Source organism: Oculina patagonica, chromosome 3 (assembly GCF_052425735.1).
Source record: "Oculina patagonica isolate OP01 chromosome 3, crgOcupat, whole genome shotgun sequence".
Taxonomy (NCBI): Eukaryota; Metazoa; Cnidaria; class Anthozoa; order Scleractinia; family Oculinidae; genus Oculina; species Oculina patagonica.
In genome coordinates, this window is record NC_135760.1 from 23,541,516 (window position 1) to 23,558,396 (window position 16,881).

General features: G+C 39.0%; 2 protein-coding genes across 2 annotated transcripts in view; both read right to left on the reverse strand.

Annotated features, from left to right (window-relative positions):
* LOC144647133 (uncharacterized) overlaps positions 1-16,881 on the reverse strand; it is a 172,793-nt gene that overhangs the window by 103,194 nt on the left and 52,718 nt on the right. The window lies entirely within an intron of this gene.
* Positions 1,163-15,906, reverse strand: LOC144647114 (peroxisomal acyl-coenzyme A oxidase 3-like). Its single transcript, XM_078506870.1, has 16 exons — positions 15,366-15,906; positions 13,440-13,517; positions 12,466-12,555; positions 11,010-11,242; positions 9,715-9,921; positions 8,253-8,325; positions 7,201-7,323; positions 6,584-6,704; positions 6,152-6,274; positions 5,857-5,967; positions 5,683-5,768; positions 4,315-4,383; positions 4,004-4,142; positions 2,641-2,708; positions 1,997-2,083; positions 1,163-1,490 (listed from the first exon to the last, which is right to left on the reverse strand). The coding sequence occupies exons 1-16, from the start codon at positions 15,768-15,770 to the stop codon at positions 1,377-1,379; spliced, it is 2,127 nt and encodes a 708-aa protein (XP_078362996.1). The 5' UTR covers positions 15,771-15,906; the 3' UTR covers positions 1,163-1,376.

Genomic DNA, 16,881 nt, shown 5'->3' on the forward strand with positions numbered 1-16,881 from the left:
GTGTTTGTTCGAGGTCCCGGCGTTTATTTGAGGTCAAGCTAACAAGTAAATATATTCTTTTGTCACAAATCTCGATTTCAACATAAACTATCCAATCCGTAATAGTGCACCTTTGGGAAATAATCACCTTTGAATACCCAGGGACACTTTTTCGGGGCAGAACGAAGAGAAAAATCGTCCCGCCTTGACAAACTGCCCCTTTGGCTTGAAGATCGGTAACAATAAAACAATCTGAAAAAATTGGCAGAAAGTTGTAGTCCGTTAATAAACGCCGGGCCCCGATTAAACGCCGGCTTCAAATAAACGCCGGGTCTGAAGCCAAGTTTGAAATAAACGCCGGGGGCGTTTATTTGAGAAAATACGGTACTGTAATTTTTCCAAACTCGGTTATTGCTAAAAAAAAAGGTTCATTTTGCTTGCTCTATAACCTACTAGTTTCCTGATGCTTTTTAAGCTAACAACCAGTTTTGTAACTCTAATGAAAACCACAAATATATAATTAATAACATAATAAAAAAACATTAGTTGACAATAACAGATCAAAGATGCTGTATATTTAAAGGAGAAGTTCACTCCAGAATGGCCATTTATTTTCTTTACGCCAATAAAAAGTTTACACAAAGATATGTTATTCACGAAAATTTCAGCCTCCAACGTGCGCTTTAACCCCACGAAATCTTTCCCAAAATTTGACAACTGAACGCCGCCATCTTGGAGCTGGTAATGTATGCGTGACGTCAAAGAGCTCAGCCTGAAGTTTGGCGGGGAATTTAAAAACTCGAAACTCCTTGTTTCTTCGTAGCGGATTTTGTTTGTCAAAATGCCTGTATGTGTAGTTCCATTTTGCTCAAACAGAGCTCCAAAATAAAAATAAAAAAAACAAGGAGTCTTGACAATAAAAATTTCCCCGCCAAACTTCAGGCTGAGCTCTTTGACGTCACGCATACATTACCAGCTCCAAGATGGCGGCGTTCAGTTGTCGAGTTTTGGGAAAGATTTCGTAGGGTTATAGCGAACGTTGGAGGTTGAAATTTTGGCGAATAACATATCTTTGTGTAAACTTTTTATCGGCATAAAGAAAATAAATGGCCATTCTGGAGTGAACTTTTCCTTTAAACTTTTGAATATATGCATCTTCAGTACACTTAGCGCCAGTTAGAAATACTGTAAAGGTAATTTATTGACAAATTAAATTACATCGTTTGAATACCATACAAAAGTGTCCTTTCTCTCACACTCTGATATACAACTGAGTATAGTCGAGTAAATATGACTGAGATGAATCTAAATCGTATTGTATCAATGAGACGAGTACATACGAATCCAAATACATATAGAGTCTCATATTTAGAAATAAAACATATTCGAATGTCTTCTCATAACTTGCTACGTTCCCGGATGACCGGAAGTTGACGACACTCCTTCCACCAGGAAATTCGTTTCAGGTTCTCTGGGTTCTGCATGATCGCTGCATGTAAGTTTTCGTGAGCCTGGAGAGAGAGAAATAGTTAACAATTTTATATGAAAATAAGCCAATCAATGAAAAAGAGACGTTACACTTTCAAAGCGTCCAGAAATCACGCGTGCATCTCGCTATTTTGACTTCTCCGCCTCCCAAATTTGGGAGAAAAAATTAATGATGTAGAAAAGACAAATGTGAAAATCAATTATAAACTTTTTCAGGTGACAACGGTGCGGAGTATTTTACCGTTAAAAGAAACGACAAATTTCGTTTAGTAAACTTGTGTAAAAAACACCAAGTCTGATTTCTTGCTAATGTGGAATGCGTAACACAAAAATCACGTGACAGAAAGAATACCAATCACAGCTCGCACTCAGTTTAAAAGCATTTCAAATTTCGCGCCAAAACAGTGGCAGGCGTGAAGCAGCGTAACAGATTAAAGCTATCTAGTCTGTTTTCGAAAAATATGAGTACCAAAGTTACAAGACCAAACACAATATCACAAAAGGTAAAAAACAAACTTGTTAACCGTACCTTTCCATTACTGTGTCCAATGGGTGAGTTAAGAATAAAATCCGGGGGAGCTATGGCGTCGACAAGAGCCACAGCCTCATCTTTTAACTGTGATAAACACAAACAGAGCAAATATCATTAGCTACAAAAAGGCAATCATGTTCCAATCCTAGAACCTGCGTTCCCCTTGACCGGCGGGCGGGAAACTCAACGGCTCTGGGCTAATCCAAAACCGGAACCAGGAAATCCTGGTTCCGGTTTGATTGTGCGCGTGCGCCGAAGTTTGTGGTGAAACGGAAAAAATTTCAAAAGCCAATCAGATTCGGTTGCCTTTGTTGGCGGGCTTTCAGATTAGCCCAGAGGTTCCGATCCCTGTTGCATACTACAAGGATCGCGGCCTCCGAGGATGAGATTGCAAAAAGCAATACTGCAAAAGTGGTTTTTGACAAATAACAAGAACTCAACAGGAAGTGAGGATGACTAACGATGGCGAGGATGGAAACTTTACGAGCTTCACGGACACTGCAAAGCGTGTCCCTACGTGACGTCTTCAAGGAACCCCTCTCTAAATCTATGCTTTGATTTACTGTCATAACATGAGGGAGATTTTGTGTCACTCTACGTCAAGCAATTCTAGGAAAGCCGGACCAGAACAAAGAACGTACCTCGAAACAGAGACTAAGAATAGCTGCTCTTACAATCCTCGCGTCATTTGCTGAACAACAGAAACCACCTATCGAGAAACGATAACAGAAAACCTTTCTGAGAAAACTTCATAAGTTTTTTTTGAAAGTTTAACTTCAGAAAGCTAGAGACTAAACTTTTTATTTAACAACAAAACTGTTTCAATTCAAACTGATTCAATTAAAACACAGAATATTCTAGCACGAGGTCAGTATGCTGCCCACAGATAACATGAGTTCCATAAGGAACTCACCACCCAAGTTAGACAGAATAACCCAGCACGAGGTCAATATGCTACCCACAGATAACATGAGTTCCATAAGGAACTCACCACCCAAATTAGACAGAATAATCCAGCACGAGGTCAATATGCTGCCCACAGATAACATGAGTTCCATAAGGAACTCACCACCCAAGTAAGACAGAATAATCCAGCACGAGGTCAATATGCTACCCACAGATAACGTAAGTTCCACAAGTAACTCACCACCCAAGTAAGACAGAATAATCTAGCACGATGTCAATATGCTACCCTCCTATAACATGAGTTCCATAAGCAACTCACCACACACTAGTAACAGAGAATAATCCAGCACGAGGTCAATATGAATGGGCGAGTTCCTTATGGAACTCACGGCGTTATCTGTGGGCAGCATATTGATCTGGTGTCAGATTATTCTGTGTTACTAGGGTGGTGAGTTCCTTATGGAACTCACGTTATCTGTGGGCAGCATGTTGACCTCATGCTACATTATTCTGTGTTACTAGGGTGGTGAGTTCCTTATGGAACTCACGTTATCTGTGGGCAAAACTGATTCCTTTACGTCATCTGCTTGTGGACGTTTTTGATTTCCATGGAAACATTTCTCGTGCAACGTGCTCTAGCCAATCAGAAAAAAAGATTCTTTTCACTCTGCCAATCAGGTGAAAATAAAATCCAATCGCAGTTTGGCTTTTCAAATATATCCACACTTGTCGATACTTTTTACAGCGAGCTTTGAATGGTTGATTATTTTACTTGCAAGAAAAGTAATTGGCTGTAGTTTCGGTAGTCTTAGTTTTATGAAAGACTACTCAAAGTCACGGAAAATTGTTACTTAACAAATTTATTGTGAAGTATACCTCTTTTTAGATCTTTGCGTGATCTATGTTTTGGCTGTGTCATTGAAAGGATTTTAGAGATATGAAGAAAAATTCCCTTTACAAACATGCCCTGACTTGTACCGCTTACGTCATTCGGTAAAAAACGTATTCTTTATATAACTGCCTAAGTGCTCATGGAGTCTCACTTGAGACTTGTTTCAAAAACAAAAGGCCAGCAGTCTTCCTTAGTAATAGCCTTACCTTGGTATAAAGTGGTGAGATGTGTCTCCAGAGAAGACAAGCCATACAATGAACAGAGTTTGAGAAGAACTGGTTTAAGAGCTGGCGGAGTTTCATCCTCGTCGAAAATTGCTTCTTTGAATCTCTTCAAAACTGTGCACTGAAAAATTAAATGTTCAACAACAAAAAAATGGGGTTAGAAATGCCCTTAGATGCTCTATGGTATAGAACCCGGAGATAAAAAAAAAGCACAGGTATGTTGAGCCAAAAGGTTCCAAACAGGTTTTACTTGTTTAGCCTGTAAAAACGAGAGAGGTTGTAGTCATGGTTACCTCGATGTAGGCAAGAGCCAGTGATCTGCAGTAAAAGACTTGGCTGTCATTCCTGGCTGTGAAAGCATCCTTTGATGGAACAAAAAAAAAGATCAGTATGCTTAACCGAGCGGTATCTATATTTTGATATGAATCCTGCGTCTGAGGAAATCTTTTCTGGTAACATTTTTTAAAAGATTATTGATCTTCATCTAAAATCTTTAAACGCCTTTAGGGTCTTGCAAAAATCCTAAAGTTCCTACAAGGGTCTTGCAGTGATCCTCAAGGATTCTCAAAGCTCAAGCAAAATCCTGTAAAATCCTAGAAAGAATTAATGGATCCTTGAAAGGATTTTTTTGCAAGATCCTTGCCAAGATCTTTGTATGATTCTCGTCACGTTCCAAATTATTCAAAGCAAAATATTACATAAGTTAAAAAATTTTACAAGATTCTTGACCTTTTAAATCCTCAAAGATCTTCAGTTATTTTGCACATATTCTTCAGGTTACTGCAAGGGTCTTGCAGTGATCCTCAAGGATCCTCAAAGCTTTTTCAAAATCCTGTAAAATCCTAGAACGAATTTTTTTAATAGGATCTTGAAGGATCTTTGAAAAGATTTTTTGCAAGGATATTTTGCTACGATCTCTTCCAAGATCTCTGTAGGATTTTTGTCACGTTCCAAATTATTTAAAGCCAAATATTACGTATGTAAATTTTTTAAAAATTTCTTGATCTTCATCTAAAATCCTCAAAGATCTAAAGCATTGAATATATCAAACACGAGAGAGTTTCATGGATTATGCACATATTCTCAAGGTTACTGCAGGTCTTGCAGTGATCCTCAAGGGTCCTCAAAGCTCAAGCAGAATCCTGCAAAGAATTTATTCAATAAGATCTTCAGTGAAAGGTCCTAGAAATGATCTTTTGCAAAGATCTTTGTTACGATCTTTGCCAAGATCTTTGTATGATTTTTGTCGCGTTATTATTATTCAAATTATTCAAAGCCAGATATTACGTAGGTTAAATCCTCAAAGACCTTTAAGAATTTTGCACGTACTCTCAAGATTACTACAAGGATCTTGCAGCAATCCTAAAGGATTCTTACAAAATCCTGCAAAAAAAATCCTACAAAGAATTTTTTAAGAAGATACCTTGAAGGATCCTTAAAAAGGTTTTTTACAAGGATTTTGCCAAGATTTTTGTATCTTTATACGATTCTCGTCGCGTTCCAAATTATTCAAAGCCAAATATTACGTATGTAAAAGTTAACAGAAATCGTATTTGATATGTTGGATTGAAAACTGCTGCTTATATTCGATGATGAGAAATCAGTTTACGGAATTTGCAACTGATACGAAAACACTAATGAGAGTGAACTATGTAATGTACCTTTCCATTTGCCAGCTCTTGTTGAAGCTTGCCAGCACTCTCTTTCAACAGGTAACAGACGAGCCACTGGTAAGCTCCAACTAAAACTAAACAGAAACAAGATCACACAGATTATTCAGTCACCTTATGACCTCACAGAGGGAGGGGTGGTGGTCTAATGATCGGTATACTTACAGTTAGGGTCTGTGCAGTCCTGTTCAGTCCTTGCACGGAATTTTTGTGTCATGATTTGTTCGATGCCATTTATGAAGTCAGCTGAGTGAAGTGGACAAGAGAAACGGGAACCTATTCGAAAAGAAAAGAGGGATGCAAACGTTTCCACTTAATTGACAGAATGTCTCTGTATAAAATGTTTCTAAGTAAGCCCTGGGACTGGAGGTTCGACTGTACTTCCAAAGCGTTTACACATCTTAAATTAAAACTAGAATGAGAATAATTCCTCTTTAATTTGACAAACGTTGAAGCTTACCTTTTTGCTTGGCTTCCAGAAGAGACAAAAGGTAGCTACTGGTCTGCCACAAAAGCATGTTGTTATCTCCCTCATAAGTACAATTTGGATCGTTATCATCTCTTAACTCACCAAACCTGTTGACTGGAGAAACGAAACAGCAATAATAACACGGCAATAAAAAAAAGACACAAAATGGCGCTACCTAAAACATTACTTGGCTATTTTTTTAGTAGATACATATAACAAATTATACAAACAATAAATTAATTAATAAATAGATAAATAAATATGTTATGAAATGCAGTTACAGAACTAGTATATCTGTTAGTGAACACCAAATGCAATTTTTCAAGAGAGGGGCAATGAAGCATCGCAAGTGGTTTTTCTAGGCAGCTTTAAGCCATTACGAGCTACCTTAAGGGGTAAGGAATATAAGAGAGCATTAATTACTTGCAAGGTAACCATGGCCACCACAAGCCTCTCGGCATTCCTGGATAGCACTCTGTGCAGTCCAACCAGCCAGGGGTTTGCTGGCAGATGACAGTGCATGGATCTCGCGGCCCAAAGCTGCCTAAGAAGCAAAAGATAAATAAACATGTTCAAGACAACAGCAACATTACACTGTTGATAACTTTAGAAACAAGACAACTTTCTTTAATTTGACAAACATGTTTCGACGGTTACATCCGTCACCGTCAGTGCAATGGTTGTTGGTACAAGTGTGGACTTATATAGCTGCAATTGACAAAGTAAGAGTTTATATTTAACAATTTTTCCACAAGTGCGCATTGGATATGAGATGGTAGATAGTCAACAAATCTTGTAGTGTGTGACCATTCAAAAGAAAGCTATTGAGCTGAGTACTTTCATGTGGTTTTGTTTATTATGCTGTAAAACTGCAAAGTGGTTAAAACGTTTTAAATCTGCAAAAGAAACCTAGCGTGTGGTCATTCAAAAGAAAGTTATTGAGCTTTACTTTGAAGTATTGTTTTACCAGTGGAAGTTTTAGTTTTATAACATTTCTCCAAGTGGAGACAAAAGTTGAATATTATTCTCAAAAAACTCACTTGTTCTTCGCCTTTTGCTCCCATCATCAGACCAACTTGTAGTTGCACAAAGTTCATGTGGAAAGTCCTTGCAAAATAAGTTAGAGCATATGTTGCTGCAAGCTTTGGTATAAGTCTCCATTGCTAAAAGGAACCAAAAGTTATATCTGACTATTAAAAATATTTGGAGACAAGTTTTGTAACTTATTTATGATAATGATAATACATTTATATAACTGCGCATTTTCCATATGTATATGTTCAAATGCACTGTACACATATTGTAATTCACATACTACACACAAAGGCCAGACCACAACATCAGGAGCTTCGTGCCCTACTTTTTGCGAATAGTATATGGGTTCTTTAACGTCTCCTGCTACAAGTCCGAGGATACAGGAGACTGGACCTACGGTTTATCGTCCTTTTCCGAAAAGAGTAGAATGTCTAACCATTTGCAAGATGTAATTGCAAAGGCAGCACATTATCCTCAGTTATTTTAAGACCCTGAGTGTTGGTCCAGTCTAGGGTTCGAACCCTCGACCTCCTGCATAGCAGTCCAGCGCTCTACCAACTGAGCTAACCAGGCAGCGGTTTTAACTAAATCAGAAAGTTCAACAGTGAGAAATGTAATCTGTAGTACAGAGTTTTTAAAAGAAACTGTTGGGTGTTTCACTGCAAATCTGTTTTTAACACTGGTTTTGCAACAATTTTTATCACTTTCAACTTTCACAATGGTCTCACAATAATTAATACAGTCATGGCAAGAAAAAGGCTGTTTAATGTTCATCATGAACAAATGCATCATAAAAACATTCAGCTGGTACTAATTTGTGAAGTTGAAAAGAGTCATTTTAACCATTATTTTATGACCACAGGCCCCCCAATAAAATATGGTGATAGGTAATCAACCCATTTCTTCAGGGCAGCTTGAAACGTTTACATTCTGTATACATGTAATCTGCAAAGGTTCCTTGTACCACTGTCTTCAACAAATTAACCTTTCTGCTGAGTAGAAAAAATCTCTTTCTCTCTTTTTCATTCTGATCCTGAAATCTTTCTTCTTCACAAACCTGCATTTGATATTCCAGCACTGGAATCTCATCCTTTCCTGGTGGACCAAACTGCTTTCTCACAGCAGAGTACCTAACATGAAATTTAACAGGTTGGTTCAAAATATGATGAGGGAGACGCCAACACCTAATGGATAGCAGAAGGTTTGAACCCTAGCCATGCAGGGCCATTGTCAGATCTCCCAAGGACTAAAGCCCCATTTACATGGAAAGAGGATGATCCTAGTACTAAAATCATCCTCCATTCATGTGAAATAGAATGATCCTAGTGCTAGGATCATCCTACTACTAGGATCATCAAAGCACAATATGTTTTCACCTACTAAACTTTCAGTTTACATGTAAAGGGTTGCATTTGGCCCTAATGGTGGATTTCCACTGACGCGTAATTTTTTACGTTCGAGGAAAATTTAGAGACAATGTATTGAACGACTTGCGTAAACGTTTACGCAAGTCTTACATACATTGTCTCTAAATTTTTTCACGCACGTAAAAAATTACTCGTCAGTGGAAATCCACCATAACACTACCTAGGATGATCCTAGCATTAGGATCATCCCTTATCTCAGATAGAATGATCCTAACACTAGGTTTACCTACTGTTAGGGCCATTAATAATGCAACCCTTCACATATATACTGAAAGCTAGCTGAAAACAGATTTGCTTGAATAATCCTAGTAAATGGGGTTTAAAACTTGGGTGCTGGGAAAAAATGTATTAGATCTTTAGCATGGGAGGGGGGGGGGTCCCATATAAAAAGTGACTAGGATGCTTGGGGCCTTAACATTTTAAACTTAGGGGTGTTAATTACAGTTTTTGGTCTCACTTAGGGTACTTCAGAAAGAACACCTTATTATCCAATATTTTTAGTTGTCAAGGTCTCATAATTTAAGGGCTGTGCATAAGGAAATAAAAAATGCCATCATATGGTACTGGTGTTCCAGACCTATAAGGCATGAAAAGTGATATCTCTTAGGAGGGAAAAATCCCTTGAGCCATGCCCAGATTAGTCTAAGGGTTAAATTTAATTTAAGAGTTTTAAGAATTTTCTGACGAGCATCCCCGTCCCATTTGAAGAACACTCTTCATAATAATGAAAATTTAATTTCATCATCATCCTCATTGTCGTAATAATCATTATTTACAGTCAACTCTTGTGGACTTGTGGACACCTTCAGGCGTTGTTTAGTGTCCGCTTTAGCAGGAGTCCGTAATAGCCGGAGTCATTTCCAGTCAAGCCTCTTTCGCGAAAATCTGGATTTTGTCCATAATAGCCAGTGTCCGCAATAGCGGGGTGTCCGGAAGGCGAGAGTTGACTGTATATGGGAGTCCCCCCTCCCACAGGTAATGGACTAGCATATCCCATTCAGTTGTGTAGTCCACACAGAGCAGCACATATCCATTTAGATTATACATGGTAGTTTATTCATTTATCAAGCTACAGTATGACAAAACTCCTACCTTATAGCAATGGGCATACACATTCGCAGGTTAACTACAGCCATTCCTGTTATCCCTACCCGTCCACCAGACAGTGCACCTAAGGCTGCACCAAATCTCTTGTTTGGGTCTTTAAACGGCGTAACATACTTCCCTACTGGGGTCACATCAGCTGTCTTATTTAGCAAGTGTTCTCTTGGAATACGGACTTGGTTAAAAGCTACAAACCTAAAAAATTATTATGGTATATACAAATTAATATGAATTTCTAACAGCTGTAACCAAAGGTTGATGTCAATCAATCAATCAATCAAAGCTTTATTTAACCAGGGTGACACGTAATAGTTTTTCATGAATCTAATAAATTTGTGGCCCACCTACATGTAAATGTACTAAAATCTAGCTACCATCAATTTAAAAATTCATAAATTTTCATCCATTTTTCTGGAGTGAATTTAAGGAGTTTTTGAGAAGGGGGAAAGGGGGGGGGGGGGGGAGTCAGTTTAATCTCCTAAATGACAGTAGATCCTCCTGTATTCCAGCAGTAACTGGCTATTTTTAAGGGGAACAGTTAGCATTAATGACCTGGAGAGAAGCAAAGACTGCAAACGACTTAGAGGAGGAAGATTGATGGTCTTATTCTCGACAACAAGAGTTGGGACAGATGATGATGATGATGCTTTTGGCCTGAGTCTCACTTATTTTGAACCATTCTCACACAACCATGCCATTTAGACAAAATACCACGCTTTTTTAAAATATTATTATTTGCAGAATTTAAAAGTCTTAAATAATTAATTAATTAATTAAAAGATATACTTTCAGCTGTACCTTGGTAGAGATGAATGCTAATCGAGCCTAATCATCAATAATCACCGTTACAGCTTGCCCAGAATGAAGGAAATTGCAGCTTCTCTGTAACTTACATTTTTTTTAAAATTTCTGGGGGGGGGGCATACCCCAGATATCCCTAGAGGTTCGGTCCTGAGGGCCTCAAGATGGGCAATTCTATTTCTCACTCTATACAACCAAACAACTTGGCATCTATGTGATGATGATGATGACGACGATGATGAGTGATGGTGATGGTCAGATGATGATGATGTATTTAATAAGAGGTTCTTAAAAAATTAAACAAACTAAATTGTTGGAGATAAAAGGAAGTGGCTGTAATAATAAGGTGGCCATATTAACAAGTTGTTCATAAGGTGGAGACAGAGAGAGAGAGACGTACAACTAAGGTTGTTCTTTTACTTGAAAGCAAAATGCTACATGTCCATAGAGCCATGTAAAAAGTGCTTGGCAGCACAGCTCACCCATTATCCAGTCCATTTTGACCAAGTTTCTCTCCGAGATCTCCCACAGTCACCCCAGGCATGGGTGAGAGATCTGTGGTGCTGCGCACCTGAACAACAAATGAATGAAGACCATGGCAGGTACCATCATGTGTGTAAAGCTGTGCGTATACTATAGCATGAGTAGCAGTTTGTCCCAGGTTGCCAACCCAACATTTTGTTGCTTCAAAGTTGGGTGTATGAATCACAAATTCCTTGAGAAGCAGTAACAAAAAATAAATTATCAGTTTTTTTAAAAAATAATGTCTACCTGTTAACTTTTCTGAGTCAAAGGTGTGAGATTTTTATCCTAAGAGTACCTGGATTTTCAAAGATGGCATAACCATATCCAAAGATGTCTGAGGATTTCAGGAGTTCTCCAAAGTTGTGTTTTGCTGAACACAAGCACTTGTTTTTAATTTTTCGGGCCTCAAGAAAGGAACTGAATGAGTACTTGGTCCCTTTCTAGACTATTTGAACTGAAGAACATCGCTTTTGACGAAGAAAAAATTCCATTGCTGCTTTAGAATTGCATTGTAGTGATTTTTCAGTTGTACAGAATTCCGTGAATAAGCGCCGCATCAGTGGCCATGGTGCTTATTTGGGGGTGGCGCTTATCAACCTTTTTTGTTCCAAATGCGGCACTTTTTCATTAGACAAGTAAATACAGTGCATTTACTTTTCACGCACATCATTCAGGACAATATTCAGTCCAATTCTAAGAAATGGAACAGCAAAGGAGCAATCTGATTGGTTGATTTTACCAGTTACCGTAATGATTCGATTAAGCGCCGCCTTCTGAATAAGGGCCCCCCTTCGAATGTGTTTTTGTTAATAAGAGCCCCTATTCCAATAAGTGCCCCCATTCTTATACGCACCCCTATTCTTAAAAAGGCTCCTATTGTGGCTAACTGACCCTACTGAAGTCGTCAACATCAAAAAGATAAACTCATGAACATTCACTGTGCCATACATGTATATTTTTAATGCTAAAATGAACAATTCTTGTAAAAGTAACTGAACTTTAAACAATTTGTTACTGTTACAGTTTAAGTTATTGCTAGTTATTTTGAAAATATTTCAGTTTTGTTTTGAACATTTGTTTGTTTCGCAAAAAATTAAATAAGCAACCTGTCCCGAATAAGCCCCCTGTTTTGAATAAGCGCCCTCCCTTAAGGTGCCAAAAGTAAATAAGCGCCTGGGCCCTAAATTGAATCATTACGGTATTAGCTCTCTGTCTTTCTTAGACATATAAGTAATGAATTAATTTTCATAATTCCAATTGATCAAAATTTAATAATTTGCCATGCACTGCATATTTGTACTGGAAGGTAAATTATTGAGCAACCTCGTTCCCAGGGTCTCTCTCTCTCATGCCCCCGCTCTAGGGGGCAGGAGAGAAAGACCCTGGGAACAAGGTTGATTATTGAGTACCTACTTGCATTAATGGATCATAAGTTGCTGTGGTTTGAACACCTTTGGTGTTACTTCCATGTGTTAATTCAGTCAGGGCAAAACATCCAAAGACCTGCAAGACAGCATCACTTATTTACAAAAGGTCAGGCTTTTAGCCAGGATTTAAAAAGTGGGAGTCCAAAATTTATATTTATAAGGCCTGACTTTGCCCCCATAGGAGGGCCTAGAGGAGCATGCAAGATTTTTTTTTTTGCAGTTACGAGTTCAAAGGGATCCAAAGACTTCCAAATTTGCTAAACAGACCTCTGTATACAGTTATTCATATTAATTTTCTCTTAAAAGTGGCTGTCCATGGGACTCCTGGACTCCCACCTGGCTAAAAGGCTGCAGAAGGTACTTTTTGGAAGAAGGCGGGTGAGGGGTGGGAACAAAAAATTTAGCAAGTGCTGCTTCCATAGCACTGGTATTGTGTTTGAAGAAAGTTTGTTTGAAAAATGAGACTCATCGCTCATGTACCTAGTAAATAATGAGGCAAACCAAAAATTAGGCATGAATTTACAATGCAGCGTGCTTGTGGGTCAGGTGCTTATCAAAATTTAATATTAAACATACTCTGTACCAATTGGTGATGCCGAAAAAGTGTGTTTGGGAATCAAATATTTAGTGGTAAAAAGTTTGCTCAACTAACAGAAAAAAAGTGAAGCAAGCTTAGTTAATTCTTGGAACTCCAAGAATTAACTAAGCTTGCGTAGTGAGAGGATTTTATAAACACTTGTTTATAAAATCCTCTCACTAATCCTATAACGGATCAGCTTTATAAGACAGACACCTGGTGTTGGCCCCATCCCTGTCACTTTAATTTTCAGTCATTCAACTAACACTAAATTCCCTATAAGACGGACACCTCTCTAAGACGGACAGTTGGAGCCGGTCCTGACGGTGTCTGTTTTAGAGAGAGTTGACTGTACAGTAAGCAGCGGACTTTATTATACATACCTCAAACCTTCTTGCTTTATCTCCAAGTTCCTGGATATGTTTATGTGTGCTTGAACTTTTAACTTGAGTACCAAACATCTGAATTAACATAATAAAATTTAAAAAATATATTAAGAGCCTTATAAAATTAATGAAATGCAATTGAATTGTTCCAGAAAATGTCCATTCCTTCCCCATGGAAGTTGTGGGTTTTTTTACTTTGAGGCCCCTCCCTCTCTCTCAGAATTTTTAATAATCTTCCTAGGTGTGGGTATGTTTATTTTCTGGAATAGTTTCAGTGTTATCAGCTGAAGCTGAAAGCTGAGGCTGATAATACTTACTCAAACCTTGATTATTCTGTATTTCAAAAAAAAAAAAAATGCAATACACTGTCTTATTCAGGAGTCTCAAAAGAGTTTTAGGCACTGTGCATGGGACCATAGTGCAAGATGTCACATGAAGGTAAATTGGATCCAGATTTCATGAGGTTCAGTTTGTGAACACATGCACAACTTACCAGAAATGAAAGTAATGTTCAAACTGAGACAAAAGATGCAAAAAGTAAATTTCCACTGGGAACATCCCAACCGGCAAAATGGAACCACTTTTTCAGTAGCCTGCAGAACAGGCGGTTTATTTTGGGTCGAAGCGCGAAGTGCTAGGTTTTTATTTAGCGGGTCACGCGAGGGCGAGCGCGAAGCATGAAGGAAAAATAAACCGCCTGTAGACACACCATTGTTTATGGTCTTCCAACCGTTCGCCTGACGAATGGTTTTTGGTGATTGGTAGCTTTAAGTCACATGATGTTAAATGAAAAAAACAAAAAGGCAATCAAAGTGTTCGCTTCCGCCCTCGATTTGTTACCGGTTTCGTGTGTTGAAGATTTTATAAAGGAGAAACACAAGACGCGCATTGAAGCATTATTAGAAAATAAGGTTGTTTTGAGTCTGCTACCAACAGGCTTCGGTAGAAGCTTGATTTATCAGCTCTTTCCCAGAATTCTCAAACGGTGACAATAAGTGCCGTGAGATTTCAATTACCTACATTTGAATCAAGTAGTGCCAATGTAACACAAATAACAGAGCAGGTAAACAGTAAAACCTAATCATCTACATGTAGCTCAAGACACAAAGCACTCAATTAAACTAATGCAAGAATCTATGACACAGAATGTCTCTCTAAAACCAATTTTGAGCTTTCTTGAAGTAAAGCTACCACCGACAGTCTTTGGCGAAGCCGGACAAAGATAAATGTCATCCGAGAATCCATGAAAAGATCACATCTTGCGACAATATTTATTATCAGCCGGGCCTGGCATCAATTAAACCCCAAGTAATCTGCATTTTCACAGAATATTTGTCAGACCTTGTCCTTTCGGAGCGAAAATTTAACAAATAGAAATGAACCAAAACAAACTGAACTAGCAAAACATGTGGCAAATTACAGATTTTGAGGTGTCAAATGAGACGACCAACTGGTTTTCACAGTGTACTGATACTTGAGACCTGTTTCGCGCTAATAAATTTAAGCGTTCTTTGATTGGCCCTTTCTCAGTCTTTCATGTCAATCAAAAAGTGGGCGGTGGAGCATGATCAATGGTCTGGCTACAGGCATCTATTTTTCCCTCGTGCTTCGCGCTCGTGGGGTCGCGCTACGCGCGACCTCGCAATAACCCCGCAAAAAGTAAACTGCCTGTTCTGCAGGCTACTTTTTCAGAGGTTCTATTCCTCCAGTAGAATAAACTAAAAGGTCTTGTTCCTTTTACGTCCCAACAAAAATTTCCAGAATATTTTTTTTGGTAAATGGTTAACAACCAGCGTAACCCACCTTACTAACTCTGTACCCCTACCCCATAACCCTTCTCTCCCTCCCTCCTCCCCCCCCCCCCCCCCCCCACACACACACACACCTGCCATGAAGGATCAAAGTTCGAAGAGAGGTACTCACCGATGCGTTCAACATCTGTTTTGCAGACATACTCCAGTCAAAACTTCCTAAGACGTCGCTGAATCCTCGAAGCAAGGTAGGTCTAGCGATAGCCTCTTTGCCACTTAAAAAATTGTACTCAACAATCCTTTTACATCGTTTCATTGTGAGTCGTCGGCGTTCATCAAATGACAGTTTGCTATCGTTTGCTCGATTAAACAGTGGATCTTTTTCCATAGTTTTCCATACATGGTGTTTAAATCTGACAACATCTTCTCCGCCATCTATAAAGACTTTCATTTGAAACCAGTCGAAGGAAGCTTGTTTTCTGTAGCTGTCCAATGGCCCTGGGGGAAAATGTCTTAATTCCATCTCTTCGATGTGACGATCGTAATGTGACTCGCTATCCAAAGTTAATTCTGACATCTTGCAGCTCTTTGGAGCTACCTAAGTCTTTTCGCCATCGATTGGAACGAATTTCCTCCACAAATTATCGTGATTTTCAACAAATCATTTTGGAGGAAGGAAGTCCGGGTATCACGCGAACACTAAAGTCTTCTGGGAAGGTCAACCAGGGAATGACCAAATGTGAAGAGTAGAGACTGGAAACGAAATTGGGGTCAATTGGAGTCGATTGGGAAAGAATACAAGAGAAACGCAAGGGGTCAAGGGGACGAAAATGGAAGTATCAGGCTTTCCTGAAGGGGAAGGGAGAAAGGGTAGAAGCGCGAAAGGAAAGACATTAGTTCATAGAAGACGCCGTTATGAAATTTTTATTTCCGGTGGTGTGACGTCAGGGCCCATTGTGGATTACCCAATCAGCGCCACATCCAGAATCTGGATGTTCGACATGACCCAATCAAAGCGTTTGTGTCAGGCCTTCCTCTCCTCTTTCCTTCCCTAGCCTCCCCCCTCCCCTTAGGAAGGCCTGATACTCAGGCTAAGAATGGAAAGAATACATTGTAAGGTTGATGGTGGAAGGGGAAGTCAGACTGGAAAATACTATGTAGGGAGGAGTAAATGCTTATCGCAAGGACCATGCAATTAAGTGCACGCGCTTGCAATACGCCAATGGCAAAAAAATGAAAGTGAGTTTGATCTCCTCTCTTGCCAAGAGTCATGAAAACCGACAGTAAAATTTTGGGTTAATTGTCGTTTAGCAGTCATTTCTTTTTTGCTAGTAAGGGTGCTGAGAGCAAGACAATGTTTTTGGCTAAAGTTATCAGGTATATTTCAAGATCCGGATCCTCAGTGAGCTGAGCTTAATTACTAGATGTGTGCCAGAGGGAAGGTAGCCTCCTACACAGACGTTCTTTGGGCTCGTCGCGTGTTTCTCCCCCACGAACAGAGGGAAGGGGGATAAGCAGGATAAAAGGAAAACACCCCACAAAGGAGAGAGAGAGAGAGAGCGCGCGGTTAAGATTTGGTCACGTGACGATACCCTTGAACGTTCAGGACATTGTTCTCTTTATGTTGTATCCAATTCAACAGAAGATAATGGAAAAGATACATCAATGTCAAACAAAAAAAAAATTCC